The sequence below is a fragment of the Oenanthe melanoleuca genome, chromosome 20 (genome assembly GCF_029582105.1).
Source record: "Oenanthe melanoleuca isolate GR-GAL-2019-014 chromosome 20, OMel1.0, whole genome shotgun sequence".
Lineage (NCBI taxonomy): Eukaryota > Metazoa > Chordata > Aves > Passeriformes > Muscicapidae > Oenanthe > Oenanthe melanoleuca.
In genome coordinates this window covers 4,674,841-4,691,236 of record NC_079353.1, presented here as the reverse complement: position 1 = coordinate 4,691,236, position 16,396 = coordinate 4,674,841, and the positions used below count along the sequence as shown (strand labels likewise).

At 54.5% G+C, this 16,396-nt stretch overlaps 2 protein-coding genes across 4 annotated transcripts in view; one reads left to right on the top strand and one right to left on the bottom strand.

The window, feature by feature from the left end:
* Positions 1-9,041, top strand: part of LAMA5 (laminin subunit alpha 5) — an 85,339-nt gene extending 76,298 nt beyond the window's left edge. For both annotated transcript variants that reach the window (XM_056507842.1, XM_056507841.1), the window contains exons 60-80: positions 324-466; positions 660-836; positions 1,074-1,210; positions 1,290-1,443; positions 1,551-1,684; positions 2,442-2,604; positions 2,996-3,124; positions 3,318-3,469; positions 3,827-3,959; positions 4,210-4,350; positions 4,537-4,667; positions 4,742-4,909; positions 4,998-5,130; positions 5,229-5,386; positions 5,504-5,690; positions 5,941-6,093; positions 6,203-6,362; positions 6,450-6,580; positions 6,681-6,771; positions 7,449-7,568; positions 7,681-9,041. In XM_056507842.1, coding sequence (XP_056363817.1) covers positions 324-466; positions 660-836; positions 1,074-1,210; positions 1,290-1,443; positions 1,551-1,684; positions 2,442-2,604; positions 2,996-3,124; positions 3,318-3,469; positions 3,827-3,959; positions 4,210-4,350; positions 4,537-4,667; positions 4,742-4,909; positions 4,998-5,130; positions 5,229-5,386; positions 5,504-5,690; positions 5,941-6,093; positions 6,203-6,362; positions 6,450-6,580; positions 6,681-6,771; positions 7,449-7,568; positions 7,681-7,859 — 3,074 coding nt within the window. In that variant the 3' untranslated portion in view covers positions 7,860-9,041. The remainder of the gene's footprint in view (positions 1-323; positions 467-659; positions 837-1,073; positions 1,211-1,289; positions 1,444-1,550; positions 1,685-2,441; positions 2,605-2,995; positions 3,125-3,317; positions 3,470-3,826; positions 3,960-4,209; positions 4,351-4,536; positions 4,668-4,741; positions 4,910-4,997; positions 5,131-5,228; positions 5,387-5,503; positions 5,691-5,940; positions 6,094-6,202; positions 6,363-6,449; positions 6,581-6,680; positions 6,772-7,448; positions 7,569-7,680) is intronic.
* An 88-nt stretch (positions 9,042-9,129) lies between these two features.
* Positions 9,130-15,950, bottom strand: ADRM1 (ADRM1 26S proteasome ubiquitin receptor). 2 transcript variants are annotated; one of them, XM_056507844.1, is made up of 10 exons: positions 15,853-15,950; positions 14,945-15,155; positions 14,582-14,698; positions 14,379-14,502; positions 13,857-13,943; positions 11,650-11,731; positions 11,208-11,437; positions 10,750-10,907; positions 9,962-10,064; positions 9,130-9,353 (listed from the first exon to the last, which is right to left on the bottom strand). In XM_056507844.1, exons 2-10 carry the CDS (start codon positions 15,152-15,154, stop codon positions 9,247-9,249), a joined length of 1,218 nt encoding a protein of 405 aa, XP_056363819.1. In that variant the 5' UTR covers position 15,155; positions 15,853-15,950; the 3' UTR covers positions 9,130-9,246. The 2 variants fall into 2 exon arrangements, with proteins under 2 accessions (XP_056363819.1, XP_056363818.1); XM_056507843.1 differs by having other exon boundaries at positions 15,729-15,868.
* Positions 15,951-16,396: the final 446 nt, after the last annotated feature.

Sequence of the window (16,396 nt, the reverse complement as noted above, 5' to 3'; positions counted from 1 at the left end):
GATGTGAGCCACTGCATGCACAGATACCACCAGAGTATTTTTGAAAGCTGTGCTTTGCAGCTCCAGGTCAAGAGCAGAGGGAGGTAATCAATTCTGGATGCTCTAAGTGTCCTGGCTCTGTTTTTTGACTCTCCTGCAATGTCAGAGGTTGCATGCACTGGACCATTCTCAGACCCCCCCTCCTCAAGGTGATGAATTTAGGGGGATCTCTCTGTGACTGCTCCCAGCTACCACTGCTTTGACTTGCACTTCTCAAACTGCCTAAACTTTGCATTTCCCTCCCTCACTAACCTCCAAAACTTCTGGCTCCTCTTCATCCCCAGTGTCCAGCCTGGAGAGCACCATTCCCCTGCTGCTGGAGAAGCTGAGCAACCTGGAGAACAGGAGGAACAAAAATGCCACCGTGTCAGAGAACATCGTGAGGATCCGGCAGCTCATCACACAGGCGAGGAACGCCGCCAGCAAGGTGAGCTCAGGGGAGGGTGAGGGCTGGGCACGGTGTGCTGGGGCCTGGGGTGGAGGAGAGGGTGGAATGCAAAAGGGAGAGTGCTTGGGGCCACCAGGCAGGGTCCCTTTCTCATGGGATTTGGTAGAACTGGCAGTGACCAGACAGGTGGCAGTGGGTTCAGTGCCACAGGGCTGGATTTCTCTCCCTACAGGTGAAAGTGCCCATGAAATTCAATGGCAGCTCAGGGGTGCAGGTCCGGATGCCCAGCAATCTGCAGGATTTAGCAGCCTACACATCCCTCAAATTCTACATCCAAAACCCCGAGCCCAGGAGCCAGCAGGATGAGGCACAGGAGGGGCGGTTCGTGTTGTACCTGGGTAGCCAGGAGGTGAGATGGGGCCAGAGGGTGGAGTAGGCCCTTGTATCAAGGGTGTCCATGCCTGGACACCAGCCTCTCACCTGGTCCTGGAATATCTGTGGGGAACACAAAGCCCCTGGATGCAGCCATTAGCCTGGGTGGGGAGTGGAATAGGGACTGTTTGTCCAGTGCAGCCCTGGGAGTACCAGGGGGAGTTCCTGCCTGTCCCAAATGCCAACGTGTGGACCTGTCTCTCCCTGAGTTCAGGCCACTGGAGACTACATGGGAATTGTGCTCAAGGACCAGAGAGTCCATTGGATCTACAAACTGGGAGATGAGGAGCCAACCTCCCTGAGTGTCGACGAGGATATTGGGGAACAGTTTGTCACCATCAGCATCAACAGGTGGGGCCTTTGCTCAGGGAGGGCAGGGTTTGCTCCTTTGGGGCTCTGCCCTGGTGTTGACCATCCCTCCCTGCCGCAGGATCCTGCAGTATGGGCACATGTCAGTGATCGTGGAGAGGCAGAGGGTGCACGAGATCAAGGGAGACAGCGTGGCCAAGGGAGAGCAGGGGCTGCTCAACCTGGACCCACGCAACGTGGTCTTCTACGTGGGGGGCTACCCCTCCAGCTTCACGGTGAGGCAGGCAGCAGGGAGGGGGAGCTGGTTTAGGAGGTGCCAGCGATGCCTTGGGAGGCTCTTACAGGAGGGAGAACCTGTCCAACTGTTGGGTTTGGTTCCCAGCCTCCTCCTGCTCTGCACTACCCCAACTACCGCGGGTGCCTGGAGCTGGACACGCTGAATGAGGAGGTGGTGAGCCTGTACAACTTCCAGCACACCTTCGAGCTGGACACGGCTGCAGAGAAACCCTGCGCCAGGTGAGCAGCCTGCCCCAGGCACTGCCCTGAGCTCTGCCCCAGGCACTGTCCCCAGCTCTGCTCCAGGCACTGCCCTGAGCTCTGCCCCAGGCACTGTCCCCAGCTCTGCCCCAGGCACTGCCCTGAGCTCTGCCCCAGGCACTGCCCTGAGCTCTGCCCCAGGCACTGCCCCGAGCTCTGCCCCAGGCACTGTCCCCAGCTCTGCCCCAGGCACTGCCCTGAGCTCTGCCCCAGGCACTGCCCTGAGCTCTGCCCCAGGCACTGCCCTGAGCTCTGCCTGCCCCAGGCACTGCCCCGAGCTCTGCCCCAGGCACTGTCCCCAGCTCTGCCCCAGGCACTGCCCCCAGCTCTGCCCCAGGCACTGCCCCGAGCTCTGCCCCAGGCACTGCCCCGAGCTCTGCCCTCAGCTCTGCCTGCCCCAGGCACTGTCCCCAGCTCTGCCCCAGGCACTGTCCCCAGCTCTGCCCCAGGCACTGCCCCGAGCTCTGCCCTCAGCTCTGCCTGCCCCAGGCACTGCCCCGAGCTCTGCCCCAGGCACTGTCCCCGGCTCTGCCCTCAGCTCTGCCTGCCCCAGGCACTGCCCTCAGCTCTGCCCCAGGCACTGCCCCCAGCTCTGCCCCAGGCACTGCCCTCAGCTCTGCCCCAGGCACTGCCCCCAGCTCTGCCCTCAGCTCTGCCTGCTCCAGGCACTGCCCTCAGCCCTGCCTGCTCCAGCCATGACAGGTGGCTTGGAGTTGATGGCTCCTGTGTGTCTCAGGTCCAAGTCCACAGGAGACCCGTGGCTGACTGACGGCTCCTACTTCGACGGCACGGGTTACGCCGAGATCAAGTTTGAGAGCCAGTTTGGCACCACCAAGCGCTTCGAGCAGGAGATCCGCGTGGTCTCCTACAACGGCATCATCTTCTTCCTGGAGAACCAGGCAGGTGCTTGCTCCCCTGGGGAGCCTTCATCCCTCCATGGACAGTCCCAGGCCTGCTTGCAGGCATTCCCAGTTCAGGACACTTGGGAGAGGAGATCTCTGGGTTGCTTGGAGCAGGATTTCAGCACCATTGTTAAATGCCATGAGAGGACTGGACCCAAACCTCACAAAAGTCACTTGGCTAGTGCTGGAGGGGCTTCCCTGAACTTGGGAGACCCTCCAAGCTGCACCAGGATTCACTGGGGCAGACAGGGCTGCTGTTTGAAGATAAACCCCAAATAATTATGACCAGGGCACTGGCCGTGGGACCTGCTCCCTCAAGTGCTGCAGGGCAGATGGGCTCAGTGCCACATCCTGGGCACCTGCTGATTGTCCATCCTGCCTCCCCCAGGGTCAATTCCTGTGTCTGGCCATCCGGGATGGGAAGCTGGCTCTTTACTATGATTTCAGCTCTGGCCTGGAGATGGCAAAACCGAGCAACTCCTCCTCCCTCACCATCAGCAGCACCACAAACAAAGCGGTAAGAGGGAACGGGCTCTCTTGGAGGGAGGGCTCCTCATCCAGGCTGGGGAGGCACATGGATCCTTGTTTTTGAGGGGTAAGAGCTGCAAGAAGTTTTTTGACTTGAGCAATTAGCTGGACACTTAGTCCTGCCCTCTGTGATGGATCTAACTGGCCCAGACTGATAGATCATTTCTCTGCTCTGTCTCCAGATCCAGATTTTCCTCCTCAAAATGAATAACAAGAAGCGCATCCTGGTGCGGGTGGAGCGCCTCACCATCTTCGTGGTGGAGCAGGAGAACTCCCTGGAGAACGCTGTCTCCTACTACCTGGGGGGTGTGCCCCCAGCTGTGCTGCCCCCCAGGTGGGTCCAGCTGCAGTGGGTCAGCATGTTCCCTCAAGTCCCTGGTGGTGGCCCTGGCCCTTTCTCAGCCACATACAGGGCTGTTGGAACCCTGCTGCAGCTTTGGGGGAAGGTTTCCTCTCCCTGTCCATCATCCTGAGCTTTTAAGGATGGTAACTTTTCCATCTCTGGTGAGGGATGAAGTGCTGGTGGGTGTCACCGAGTCCTCCTTTGCTGTGCAGCTTGGGGCAGCCCTGACACTGGAGATACCTGTGACCATCACGATTCATTTTCCTGAAGAGCTGCAGGGCCAGATCCTGCCATGGGCTGTCTCCTGCCTGGGGCTGTCCTTGTTAACACAGTCTGCTTCTCCTGCAGTTTGAAAGCTCTCTTCCCCACGGGTGGGCCCATCCGGGGCTGCATGAAGGGCTTGAAGGCTCTTGGCAAATACGTCGACCTGAAGCGCATGAGCACCGTGGGCGTCAGCTACGGCTGCACCTCGGACTTGCTGGTGAGCACAGAGCCCTGGCAGGCTGGCCAGCGTGCTGGGGGAAGGGTCTGTGAGGGAAAGGGAGTGCAGGACCCCTGGGACAGGCCGCATCTCCCCTCATTTACACAGAAAAAAGCATAAACCTCCCAAGTCCTCAGTATATAGTGAAGTGCTTGCACAGCCAGGCCCAGCAAGGAACCAGAGCTGCTCACTCATACCCCTTCAAGGCCAGGGCCAGGCTCCCACCTTGTCTCTGTGCTGTCTCTGACAGGTTGCCCGCTCGATCAGTGTCCATGGCCATGGCTACCTGACCCTGGCTCTGACGGATGTGCCGGGGCTGCAGGACTTCTACAGCGGCTTCAGCTTCCAGACAAGCCAGCATGAGGGGCTGCTCTACCACCACTCCACCCAGGTGGGCACCTGCAGGTCCCTGCATCTCCCAGCAGTGGGGCTGCTGGGGAGGGTGCTGCTTCCTTTGAGAAAGAAGGGATTTTGGTGGGGCCAGGATGTGAATCTGCACACTGAGCTCCTGGAGGGCAGTGGGGAAGTGGGTTCTGTGGGGTGCAGCTGCTGAGCTGCTGGGTGATGGTTTCTGCAGGAGGGGACGTGCCAGGTGTCCCTCCAGAGGGGCCAGCTGACCTTGAGCCTGCCAGGAAGCAAAGTCACCACGGACAGTGCCTATGCAGATGGCAGGGCCCACTATGTGGCCTTCTACAGCGATGGCCGTGGGTATGTGTCCTGGGGTGTGCTGGGGGCTGGGATGCCACAGCCCCAGGGTCCTGCTGAGCCCCTGCTGCCCCCAGGGTCCGGCTGTACGTGGATGATGAGCTGCAGGACACCAGGACAGGCCCTGGGCCCAACCAGCGGCACCGGCGCCAGGACGGGCGGCGGCTCTTCCAGCTGGGGGGGTCACCAGAGCCAGGCGCCCCCAGCAACCTCAGCGGCTGCATCAGCAACGTCTTCGTCAGGCGGTGAGACCCCTGCCACTTCCTCACAGCAGGGCTCAGCCCTTCCCACCTCCCTGCTGCTGTGACAAGGACCTTTTCTCCCCCTGTGCAGGATGTCAGAGCCACAGATGGTGGTGGACCTGCAGCAGAACGTGGAGAGCATCAATGTCACCATGGGCTGTCCCTTGGGCGAGCAGCCGCAGCAGCTCAGGGTCACTCCGAGGAAGGACAGGCGGAAACCCAAGGTACCAGCTGCTGCCAGAACTCCCCACACCCTCCTCAGATCCATGCTCAGCTCTGCTGGCCCGTGCAGGATGCTCCCTCACTCCATTCCCTGGTGTAGGTGCCGGGCAGGCCTGTGCCCAAGGGCCGCCGCCACGACCAGGACGGGCTGTGCCGGCTGCAGCCGCAGCCCCGCGCTGCCAGGGGCACCTTCCGCTTCGGGGGGGCCCCGAGCAGCCGCTGGGAGTTTGATGAGATCCCAGCCTCCTTTGGGTTCAGGTGAGCCTCGCCCCGTGCCCTCCCTGTGCAAACCTGGCCTGGGGTCATGGCCTGGAAGCACATGTCCCTTGCAGTTGGAGGAGAGCCGAGTGCTCCCATCACTGCCTGTGCCTGCAGGTCCCATTTCTCGCTGGAGGTGAAGCTGAACTCCTCCAGTGGGCTGCTGTTGTATGTGGAAGGCCAGCGGGGCTCCTCCATGGCTCTCTTTGTCTCCAACGGGCGCTTTGTTTTCCTGCTGGACGTGGGCCGGCGCCGGCTGCGCATCCGCAGCAAGGACAAGTACCGTGACCGGCGGTGGCACACGGTGAGCGGGCACACGGCTCAGCAGCACCTCCCTGAACCACACCTGTGCCCCTGCAGGGCTTGGCTCAGTGCAGCACTGCTCTGGGCATTCCTTCTCAGCTGCATATGGGACACTGCAGTCCCAGGGAGCAAAGGGGACAGAGAAATCACAGCTGAATCTCTGATTTCAGCTTCCTTTCCTGAGCACAGCCCTGGGGCTCTTCCCAACCCAAGACACCCCCAGTCTTGGCACTGACCTTTGCTCCTTGCAGGTCTTCTTCAGCAGAGACCAGAGCCGGGCCCAGCTGGTCATTGATGGGCTGCGAGCCCAGGGTGCTGCAGTCACCAGCCCAGGGCTCTTCGTGGCCCAGACCCCCTTGTATGTGGGAGGGCTCCCATCTGGAAAAGCCAAGGCTCACATACCGGTAAGGGCTTGGTAGCCCCATGGCTTCACCCTCTCTCAGCCTGTTCCCAGTGCCGTGGCATCACCTCCCAGCTTTTGCCCCCTCTGTGCTCAGTGGCCTCTCTCCACAGGCTGCATCGGCCTCCAGCTTTGATGGCTGCCTGAGGAACCCTCAGCTGGACGGGCGGCCCCTGGGTCCCCCCTCACGCACTTTTGGGGTGACGCCGTGCTTCGAGGGCACGCTGGAGAGCGGCGTCTTCTTCGCCACGGACGGCGGCTCCATCGCCTTAGGTACCCCACTGCAGCCTGGGACTGGGAGGGTCACATGCCATGGGCATCCCCTTGGTCTTCCCCTCACCAGTGGCATTTCTCTTCCAGCTGATGCAGTGGTGACTGAGCAGGACTTGGAGGTGACGCTGGAGGTGCGTCCCCGCAGCGCCTCTGGCCTCATCTTCCACATCGGCACGAGGAGGAGCCACCATCTCCTGCTCTACATGGAGGAGACCAAGGTACTGGGAGGGTGGCTTCCCCACAGGTTTTCAGAGGGAATGGGTGTCCCCTGCCTGTCCCTCCCAGCTCTCCAGCTCTGATGGGTCTGTCTCACTGCAGGTCACTGTGACAGCAAGCGCTGGGGCTGATGAGTTCTCAGCGTCGGTGACGAGCCCCGCTCTCTGCGATGGGCAGTGGCACACCATTGCAGGTGAGGTGACACCTCCCCTGTTCTGTGCCTCTGATCCAGCCCTACTCAGCCCTCATCTCCTAGGGCAGCTCAGGACAAGCTCAGGCTCAGCGATTTAAACCTTATCCCCCTGCCATGTGCACTTAATTTGGGAGTTTGTAGGTGCCATGAGGTCCATTTCCTAATTAACAAGAATGCTTGCCTGAGCTTAGCACTGTCAGCTCTGGTAGCCAGGAGATACAGGTTGTTTTTCCACTTTGTAGAGCAGCTGGTAAGGCCAAGGATGTGCCACAGGACTTGCTCCATCCTGGACTGTGTCCAGCTTTAAGTGAAAGCTCAACTTGCTTTGGGTGTTGAGTGTGTCAAAAGGGCTCCAAGCCCACAGCAGGGATTGCAGGATTCATACCTGTACAGGAAACTCAGCCTTTAATGAAGCTGCCATCCAGCAAGTGCTGTTTTGCATCAAGCCCTTTTCAGGGCTGGGGGCACAACTGCAGCCCCATCTCAGCACAGCTCTATTTTAAACCTTCTTGTTCAGCCAGTCTTGGGTGAGGCTAGCCAGACTCTGGGCATTTCCCAAGAGCCAGGCCAGGCCCTTTGACCCTTTTAATAGTTCTGATCTTGCTCTAGGCTGGAGAGCAGAGGTGAGTTTGCTCCATGGGTAAGGAAGAAGCACTGATTGTTGTTTTCTTTTGAAGTTACCAAATGGAAAAACATAATCCAAGTGGATGTGGACACAGAAGGCAACCACACAGTGGGACCCAGCCAGCCTTCTGCACCCAGCACAAGGGCAACCTTCTCCCTGGGAGGGCTGCCAGGTGAGTTGGGAAAGATGTACTTCAGGATGAAATACCCCAGGGACAAGGGAGATACTATTCCTGGTGTGAGAAAGAGATATTTAATGCCTGCTTTTCCTTGGTTTTTCTGCAGAGACAGACAAGGCCAGCACAGGGCTGCTGTTCCCCCCACTCCCTCACTACGTGGGCTGTGTCAGGAACCTGCTGATTAACCAGAGGCACGTGGACCTGCCTCGAGCCGGGACTGCCCAGGGCTCTGTGGGGCTGAGGGGCTGCCCCCTGCTCTCAGTGCCACACCCACGGACAGCCTGAGGCACAGAGCGCTGCTCCGGCCCCGCGTCGCCACCGGGAGCACCGACCGTGCTCACACACGCGTCTCCAGTGACTGCAGGCACAGGTCTGGGCCAAACCAGAGGGGCCACGAATCCCAGGGGAAGGAGGGCAGGGGAGGACGGTCGGGAAGAAGGGGGCACTTCGGGGATGTTTCACAAATAGAACCAAAAAGCTGGAGCAGGATGTGGCGCCAGGTGAGTCCTCCTGGGTGGTCAAGGATCTGCACCAGGGCTCGTGGCAGGAGACAGAGCAGCCCTGCAGCACGTCCTGAATCCTGTTCCCTTCACCCCACACCTACAGCGCACATAGATTTAGTTCACCCAACACTTGAGGCTGTTAATAATTGTCACAGACTGTCTGCTGATAAAGGCTGCAGGCAGTTTCTGTTTTATAATAAATGCAATTAGGACAAACTGGATTAATTCCGTCGGTTTGGGGGTTTTATAAGCAAGGGCACATTTAACCTCCCCCCAAGGGCAGTCTCAGCTCACCTGCTACTGCTACACGAAGAGCTCTGCAAGGGGGAACTTGGACAAAATTCTGTTCACAGAATTAGCATCTTCTTATCAGAGTAATTTATAAGAATGAAAAAAAAAAGAACAGAATAGGCTGGGAGAACTGCTGAGGGAAAGCAGAAAGGCACAACCAGCACTGGCTCTGCACTTGAATTCAGCACTGGTAGTACACTGACAAAAGTCCTGTTGTGTGAAGCAAGAAACTATTTCTTGAAAGGGAAGAAATAGAAAGGTTACCTCCACATCTGGCCAGGTGTGCAGGGTGGCACCTGGCCCTCACCCACCCTGGCTCCTGCTCAGCTTTCCTCAGCCCTAGTGTAGTGCAGTCTCCACTTGAAGCAGCTTTTTTCTCCCAAGACACCCAGTTCACTCGTGCACTTACACGTCATATATATATTTGTGTGTGTATATATATCTCTGGCCACTTGGGGACAAAATCTTGCTTCTGAAATGGACTTGTAACTTATATCATTATATTGTGGGTTTTTTATGAGGGGTAAATATTGTAAAAATGGGTTTTTAACATGTCCATCTTAAATGTAATTATGACCTGTTTTTAAAGTTGTAGTATTAAAGATGGTCTTTGTAAATCACTGGTACATACTTTGGAGTCAAATAAAGTTTTATGTTACTCTCTTTCACTTTACCTGGAGAGAGTAAGCATCAGGCTGATGAGCTGGAAGAGGGATAATCAACACTGTAGTAATACTGTACAGATTGGAAGGAACAGTATGGCAGATAAAGAAAATTCCTTTATTTGTAGATTTATATAAGCATAATATGAAGTTAGTAATCCTACTGCAGTTGCTTAAGTTAGTATCTAGGAATATCTGTAAGGAAGAGCAAATAACTTAATCTAAACTCATATCTTCCTCTTCATCTTTCTTGTCCTTAGAGTCTCCTTCCTTTTGGTCTGACTTGACACTGTTCTGCATGGCTTTGGCAAAGGCTTCTACATCTAGAAGTTAAACACACGAGTTACTGCATTTCCTGGGCTGGAGCTTGTTGGCCACACAATGTTAAAGCTTCATTACTTAGAAAGTAAACAGTTGCTTTAGTATGAATTAACAGGGAGGAAAATTTTAAACAATAGTAACACACATCCAGATCTCTCTGACACAGCATTTTAATGCACTTTAATTGTGCATGGGCCTCCTAAGACCAGAATCCATGCAGTAATGGAAAGGGATGCTAAAATCTCATTTGGGAAAAGGGATGCCAGAGCTGGCCCTGACTGTGTTCACTAATTTCAGATTAATCACTAAAGACTCATACAAGAAAGGCATTCCTGAACAAGGTGACTGTGGCACCTCCAGAGTCTTTTGCATTTCTAGCAAGAAAACAAAGCCAACGTATCTCTGCAGAACCCCAGCTTCTCCACACCTCACTCTGCTGGGAACACCTGTCCCACTTCCTTTTCCTTCAGGAGTCAGCTTGCAGACTCAGGCCTCTCAGAGATGGAGAGTTAGAGAAGCTGATCCTTACACCCCATATTCAGTGGCTGTGTGCAGTGCCAACACCCCCAACAACCCCTTCTCTCCTGCTCCCACCAGCACCAGCACTCACCGCCTTTATTTGCTGCATCTACTGCCTCTGCAGGTAGCCCAAACTGGCTCATGAGTGGGCCCAGCTGTCCTGAAGCTAAGGCAGCACTGAACATGCTCAAAGCCTGTGGATTGGAGTCAACAACATCAAAATAAAATTCGCATCAGATTCCTGCAGCAGTAACCTCAGGAGGAGAGCAGTCCTGTCAGGGCAGGGCTTGGGAACAGATATAGAATAAAATAATCACCAGTTACATCTCCCTCACTTCCTTTTGTCTGCATGGACAATGCTACAGTTTAATCTCAAACAGCCACTTAAGCTACTGAAATTCTGCAAATGGACAAATTTCAATCAATTGGTGTAAACTACTAGTTCAGATTGGTCTGTAAGACACCAGCTTTTCTCACACACAGTATCCTGCAATTAAGGACTAGTGTTTCAAGGGATGTAGTGTAGTAACTATGAGCATCTCATCCCTTCAGTCACCTGAAATAACCTTTAAGGAGCCATTTGCTGAAAGGGAACAAAAATTTGCTACTAATCCTGTCATTTGCCAGAGAGCATATAAAAGTAAAGTGAAAGGCAAAGCCCAACTCCAAAAGAAAAAGTAAAAACCATTCCTATCTGCCCTTGAGTGACTGCAGGAAGAACTAGTGCTCCATTAAACCATGTCCCTCCTCCTTTCCACTTCTACTGAGCAACTTCCCACTCTGAATAGTGCCAGGAACCTGGAAAAGCAGGGCAAGGTGAATCAGGAGGATGGGAAAGGGGAAAGGATGAGCGCACTTCCCCCCAGAGCCAGCATCTACCTGCTGGAATTGAGGAGACGTCAGGGTGTTCTGGATCTCTTCCGCAGTCTGCGGCAGGGATTCCCCTGAGGGAAGGTAAGGCATCAATCGCTCCTGAACTTCAGCGTTGGCCAGGATGGGAGCCATGATCTCGGGAGTCAGAACAGCTGCCAGGTCCACTAGGAGGAAACAAAGGGTTGGCCATTAGACTACACCCAAAACCCACGCTTTTGTCATGTAAATCAAATTATCTAGTTAGGGTCTGAGTATTAAAACTTATTAGCACACTGCCACCATCTTTTCTTCCTCTCAGTTTTGAAGTGACAATAAGTCTCCTGAAGCAGTCACAAACAACACTGAAATTAAAACAAAACACCAAAAAAACAGGAACAAGAAAACCAATGTGGAACAGGACAGGACAGTAAAACAGCTCCAAAGGACTCCTGGATCCAGCAGCTGCCTGGTCAGAGCACTGTTACCTTGCTGTCCTCCTGCTCCAGATGGCACATTCATAGTAGCTAAAATGTTCTGAAGGTCACTCAGTTGAATGGGCTGGGTCGGGCTGGTGGCTGAGCTGGTTCCATTGCCCGAGCTGGGCACGGGGCTGGGGCTGGTCACGGAGGCAGCCGCAGGAACGGACGGGGCAGGCGTGACACGGGTGGAAGAAGTGGTGGAAGATGGAGTCACTGCAGCCGACTGGCTGCGAGAGCTGGCCAAGATAATCAGGATAATTAATTCCCTGCATACACCTCTTGTATTCTGAAAAGCTTCTCTTCAAACCTTTACAACATGAAGAACTCCTACCTCATTTTATTTATGATTCCCACCATATTCCCCATTCAACAAGCCACGATTCCCCCCACGGCAGTGCAAGCTGCCAGTACAGCAGCCCTGCAGGCCCAGGCAGACAAGGGCTCCTACCTGGATGAGGAGCTGCTGGTGGGGGGTCCCCCACTGCCGAGCAGACTGGCCAGCCCAGGCCCCGTCAGCGCGCCCAGCCCACCTTCCGGAAACATGAAACAACAACAGGTTTAGACATTCATTTCTACAGGGCTTCTGCACCTCTCTTCTCTGGAGAGGCTGCTCTTGACCTGAAAGGTTTTACTGGCTAAAACAGAGGAGGGGGTGAAAGAGCCCAACCCAGCCTCCCATCCCTTTCCATAAATTAACAGAATCTTCTTTTCTGATCTTGCATCCTCCTTAGATGAAGCTGAACATCTCAGAAATGACTCAATTTCTAGGTGTGCACAAGGATGAAGTTACTCCAGTTTGTGCTGTACGTACATCATTGTAACAGCCCTCTCCTCTTGTCTGCTATACCAAAAACTCAACTTTTCTATCAACTTTAAAAACAGAGCCCTCAGCATAAGATCCCAGAGGTGTCTTAGAGTCGCCATCACTCTCTCCTCACAGACCAGGGGTTTGCAGCTTCACACCTAATGCAGAGATGCAGCAACAGAATCAGCCAAGCTCTCAAACACTTCACAGGCAAGGGAAGGACAGCTCCACACCCCAAGTGCTCTCAGAGGAGCAGCCAGCAGGAAACCAACACTCCTATGCCAAAGAAACCAGAATCAGCCTCCACCACCACACATTCCAACTACCAAGGACTTATCACAGGGTCAAGAACCTCAGCTGGGAAAAGGCCTGGCTGCTGGCCCCCCTGGCATTGTCAGGGACTCCACTCTTCCTCTACAACTCCTTTGAACCACATCAGCCGAACAATCAACTTCCCATCAGCAGTTCCTAGCACCACACCTCATTATACACTCAAAGCACCTGCATTTCTCACCCACCTTTGGGAGCACCTGGGAACAGAGGACAGAACAGCAGCCCACAGTTGACCCCTGGCCAACTGCAGCTGCAGACCCTGCGGGTCAGACTGAGCCCCTGCCAGTCCCTCCTTGTACAGGAACAACCCCACGGAACCAACTTCTGTCACTCATCCCAGAGCTTCCCCAGTAGCAGGCACAGCAGGTGAAGCTCACCTACCACACACTGCTCTGCTCCATTTCATGGTAAAAGTGACCCAGGAGCAGGAGAGCTCCTTTGGGGCTCTGCAGAGCCCCAAGAGATGCAAACCAGATGTGAAGAAGACAACACTCCCAGGAGAAATGATCCCCAGGGATTCACCTCAACCACTGTTTGCAGCAGCAAGCAGATGGTTCTTTCTGTTACATGTCAATCTGGCTTATGGCTGGATGTAAAGGCAAGGAAAGAAGAATGGCTGAAGAAAAGTGTTGAGAAAAGGAGGACAGTCTCAGGATTATGTGAGGCTTCAAAAGGAAGATGTTTTCCAAACACATCATAAAAGGCCATATTTTTCCAACACTAACATGAGATTTACATCTGAACATGACACCAATATCTGAACCATCTGAAGCTAAAAAAAAACGAGCCAGATCCACAAAAATGGACTTCTGAGCTTAAGCACAGAACCTTTGTCACTGTCACCTGTGTTCCTTTGCCTGTTTGTACTCAAGGGTCTGATCTGTCAGAAAATGCTCCTGTAGCATGGATAGCATTGAGAACAGACCACAGCAGGGACTCCAACACAGCCCTCAGCCCCTTCAGAAATCAGTGATTCCAGCTCTCCCCAGGGCTGCCCAGGAGAGAAAACCCTGCCCTGAGCCTTACCCCTCTGACTGGAGAGTGCTGTGGGGTGGGACCACTACAACCTCCCTCTTGAACTCTTTCTACTTTACACACAAATATTCACTGAATCAAAGACAACACAGGCAATTCCACAGCTTGCTAGCCAGCACATTCACCAGGAACAAATCACTGGTTTTCAGTCCCTGCTCCAGTGAATATTTAGGAAGAAAAAGAGGAGTAGGAAAAAAAAAAAAAAAAGAAAAAAAAAAAAAAACAAGGGAAAAAAAAGCAGAAGATTAAGTGCAGCAAGGAGGAGAACCACAGTTCCTTGCAGATCAAGCCCTGAGATGAGTGCTGTGTAGAATCTGGTACCCTTTTTCTGTCCCTGAGCTCATCTCTGAGCCAGGGCCTTGCCTTCTCACATGAAAGCAGTGCTATTGAGATCAACAGCACTACTTGAAAATATTGTCAGGTAAGATTTAACCTGGCAGGAGAAAATACCATTTTGGCATAAAGATATTAAAGCATTTTACCAAGTCCTCCTAAGCCCGTTGGTCCGATCAGCTGCATGAGCTGGTTATGGCTCATGTTTCCAAGAAGGCTTTGCAAGCCACCCTCACCTAAAAACAAAAACATTCTGAAACACAACATATTCACATAGGTTTTTTTCACAGCACTCCGGCTCAAACAGCAGGAGATTAATTGGCATCACATTCTGTATGGAAAAACAGTTTCAAGTGTTTACTGATTCATGATCTTCATAAAAGATAAATGCAACTTGGCTTCATAAAGAGGTAAGACTCCAGAGAATCTACTAGAAACAAAGAGATTTCTCCTGGCAGTCTTAACTTTCAGTCTACACCTATTTTAACAGCACAGTTTATTCTGCTAAAAGCATGTTTATGCTTCTGGCATTAACATTGTCCCCAACTCACCCTCCACAGTTATGAGGATTTCTTCCTAGGGATCTCTAGGGGCTTAGTCTAGACATAAACTAAAAAAAAAAAAGAAAAAAAAAAAGCCTCTGACATGAAGGAGCAGAGAATGGACTGTACCTCCTAGTGCTGAGAGCTCGTGGCCTCCACTGGCATTCCCACCCAGTGCCCCTGGCATGGGGGGATTGTTGAGATACTCATTCACCTTACGGCAGTGCTCCTCATCCTTGTCTGTCTTCGGCTCCTGCAAGAGAATTGCTCTTGGTGTGAGTCACACTGGGGGTATTTTGATCCAAGCCCTTTCTCATTGGCTTCCCACAAACCTGCATCCAGAAGAAGAGTCGTTTTGATCCTGCCTTGAACTTCAATACATACACACGGCCTGTGGTGCACTGTGGGACTCTCTTGAACTCACAGTCATCAGGAAAAATAATCAAATCCTGAAAATGTGTCAGGAGAAACAAATGTTGGAGAAAATACATCAATATTCCTTTTCACCTCCCAAATCCCTTTGCTCTCCTCCACAAACTTTTTTCCATCTGCTCCTCAGAGCACAGAGGCTGTGAAAGTGCAGATCTGTCAGTGACATTCTCACCCTAATTTGTCCTGGAGGAGCTCTTTCTGCAGTGCCAGCAGATCAGAACATGACATAACACCTCAGCACTGAAACACAAGCTCATACTCACATCCTCCACATTGCCTGAAGTCCTGTCCTTCCAGCAGAAGTGAATGAGGGAATCATCGGTTTGCTGAATGTAAACAAGGCCTTTTCTCTTGTCTGGAGTTACAGTGCTGCCTTTCAGGGACATCTTCCCTGCCCGAAATTCCACCAGGTATTTGCTCGAGGAGCCACGAGAGCCTGGCACCAGGCTTGGAAATAACGCACCTGAAGACATCCTAGAAAGAGAGAGATTAGCAGGTGTGATGAGAAATCTTCCCATATTCTCTCTTCCCAATATCAATTTCAACCTTTACCAGGTGGCTTCAGAAAACCAATCTGTCCCGCTGCCTGCGGAATCCCAGGCTGACTCAACCGAGCTAAAGCAGAACCCTGGATGAAGACAGGAGGCTCTACAGCCCTCCGCTAATAAAGAGTAGCCTGTGTGCTGAGGCAATTGAAAATGAAGCCACCGTACCCCGGCACTTCCTTCTTCAGTTCGAACCGTGGTTCAAAGCAGGGAGCCCTGCCGTACCTTCAAACTGCGGCTCCAGCATCCCCGCAGAGCCCCACAGGCTGCCCCGTGCCCCACCGACCCTCACGGTGACCCCTCACGGCCCCCCCCGCCCCCGACCCGCGGGCCTGGCGGTGCCGGACGGGCCCCGCGGGACCGCGCGCTGCTCCCGGGGTGGCGCTGCGCTCACAGCCCGCCCAGCCCCGGCCCCGCCGCTCGGCAACAGCCGGAGCCCAGCCGGGACAGGGGGGCTCGCGGCCCGGCCCGGGCACCCCCCCGCCCGCACAGAGGCCGCGACCTTCTGCCGGGCCCCCCGAGGCCGCCGTGCCGCCTTCCCCTCGGCTTATCCCGGCAGGAAAGCCCCAGCCCGGCCGCCGCTGGGCGCGCGGTCCCGGGGGTGCCGCGGCGGTCCCGACCGGTACCTTCAGCCTCCTCCTCCTCCTCCGCCGCCGCCTCAGCTCTTCCTGCCCCGCGCGCCGGAACCCCGCCCCACGCGGGGCGCGCGCCGCCGCGGCTCCGCGCTATTGGCTGGCGCGGCTGTCAATCACGGGGGGCGGGGCGAGGCGCCCCTGCTGTGTCACGGAACATGGCGGCGCTCCCCCCTCACCCCCCCAACCCCTCATGACCCCATCCCATCCCTCAGCCAAGCGCAGCCCAGGCCAGCGCGTCTCCAACAACACCTTTATTCCCGGCGCACGCAGGGAATGGTTACACAAAATAGATCCTTCCACGGGAGGCACGCTGGGCCCATGGCCAAACCCCGGCTTGCCTCACAGTATTTCGGCATTGCTTCCCCGACCCGACTCGCAGGTGTTCCCAAAGAGCCGGCGGTGTGCGCTGTGGGGCATGGCCAACACACGTGTTCTCCCAACAGCAGCGCTGGGCAAAGAGGCTTGGGTTTGTTTTTAAAACAAAGAATTTACTGGGAGATTGTTTTTTCATTATTAAACATTAATAAATAGTTCG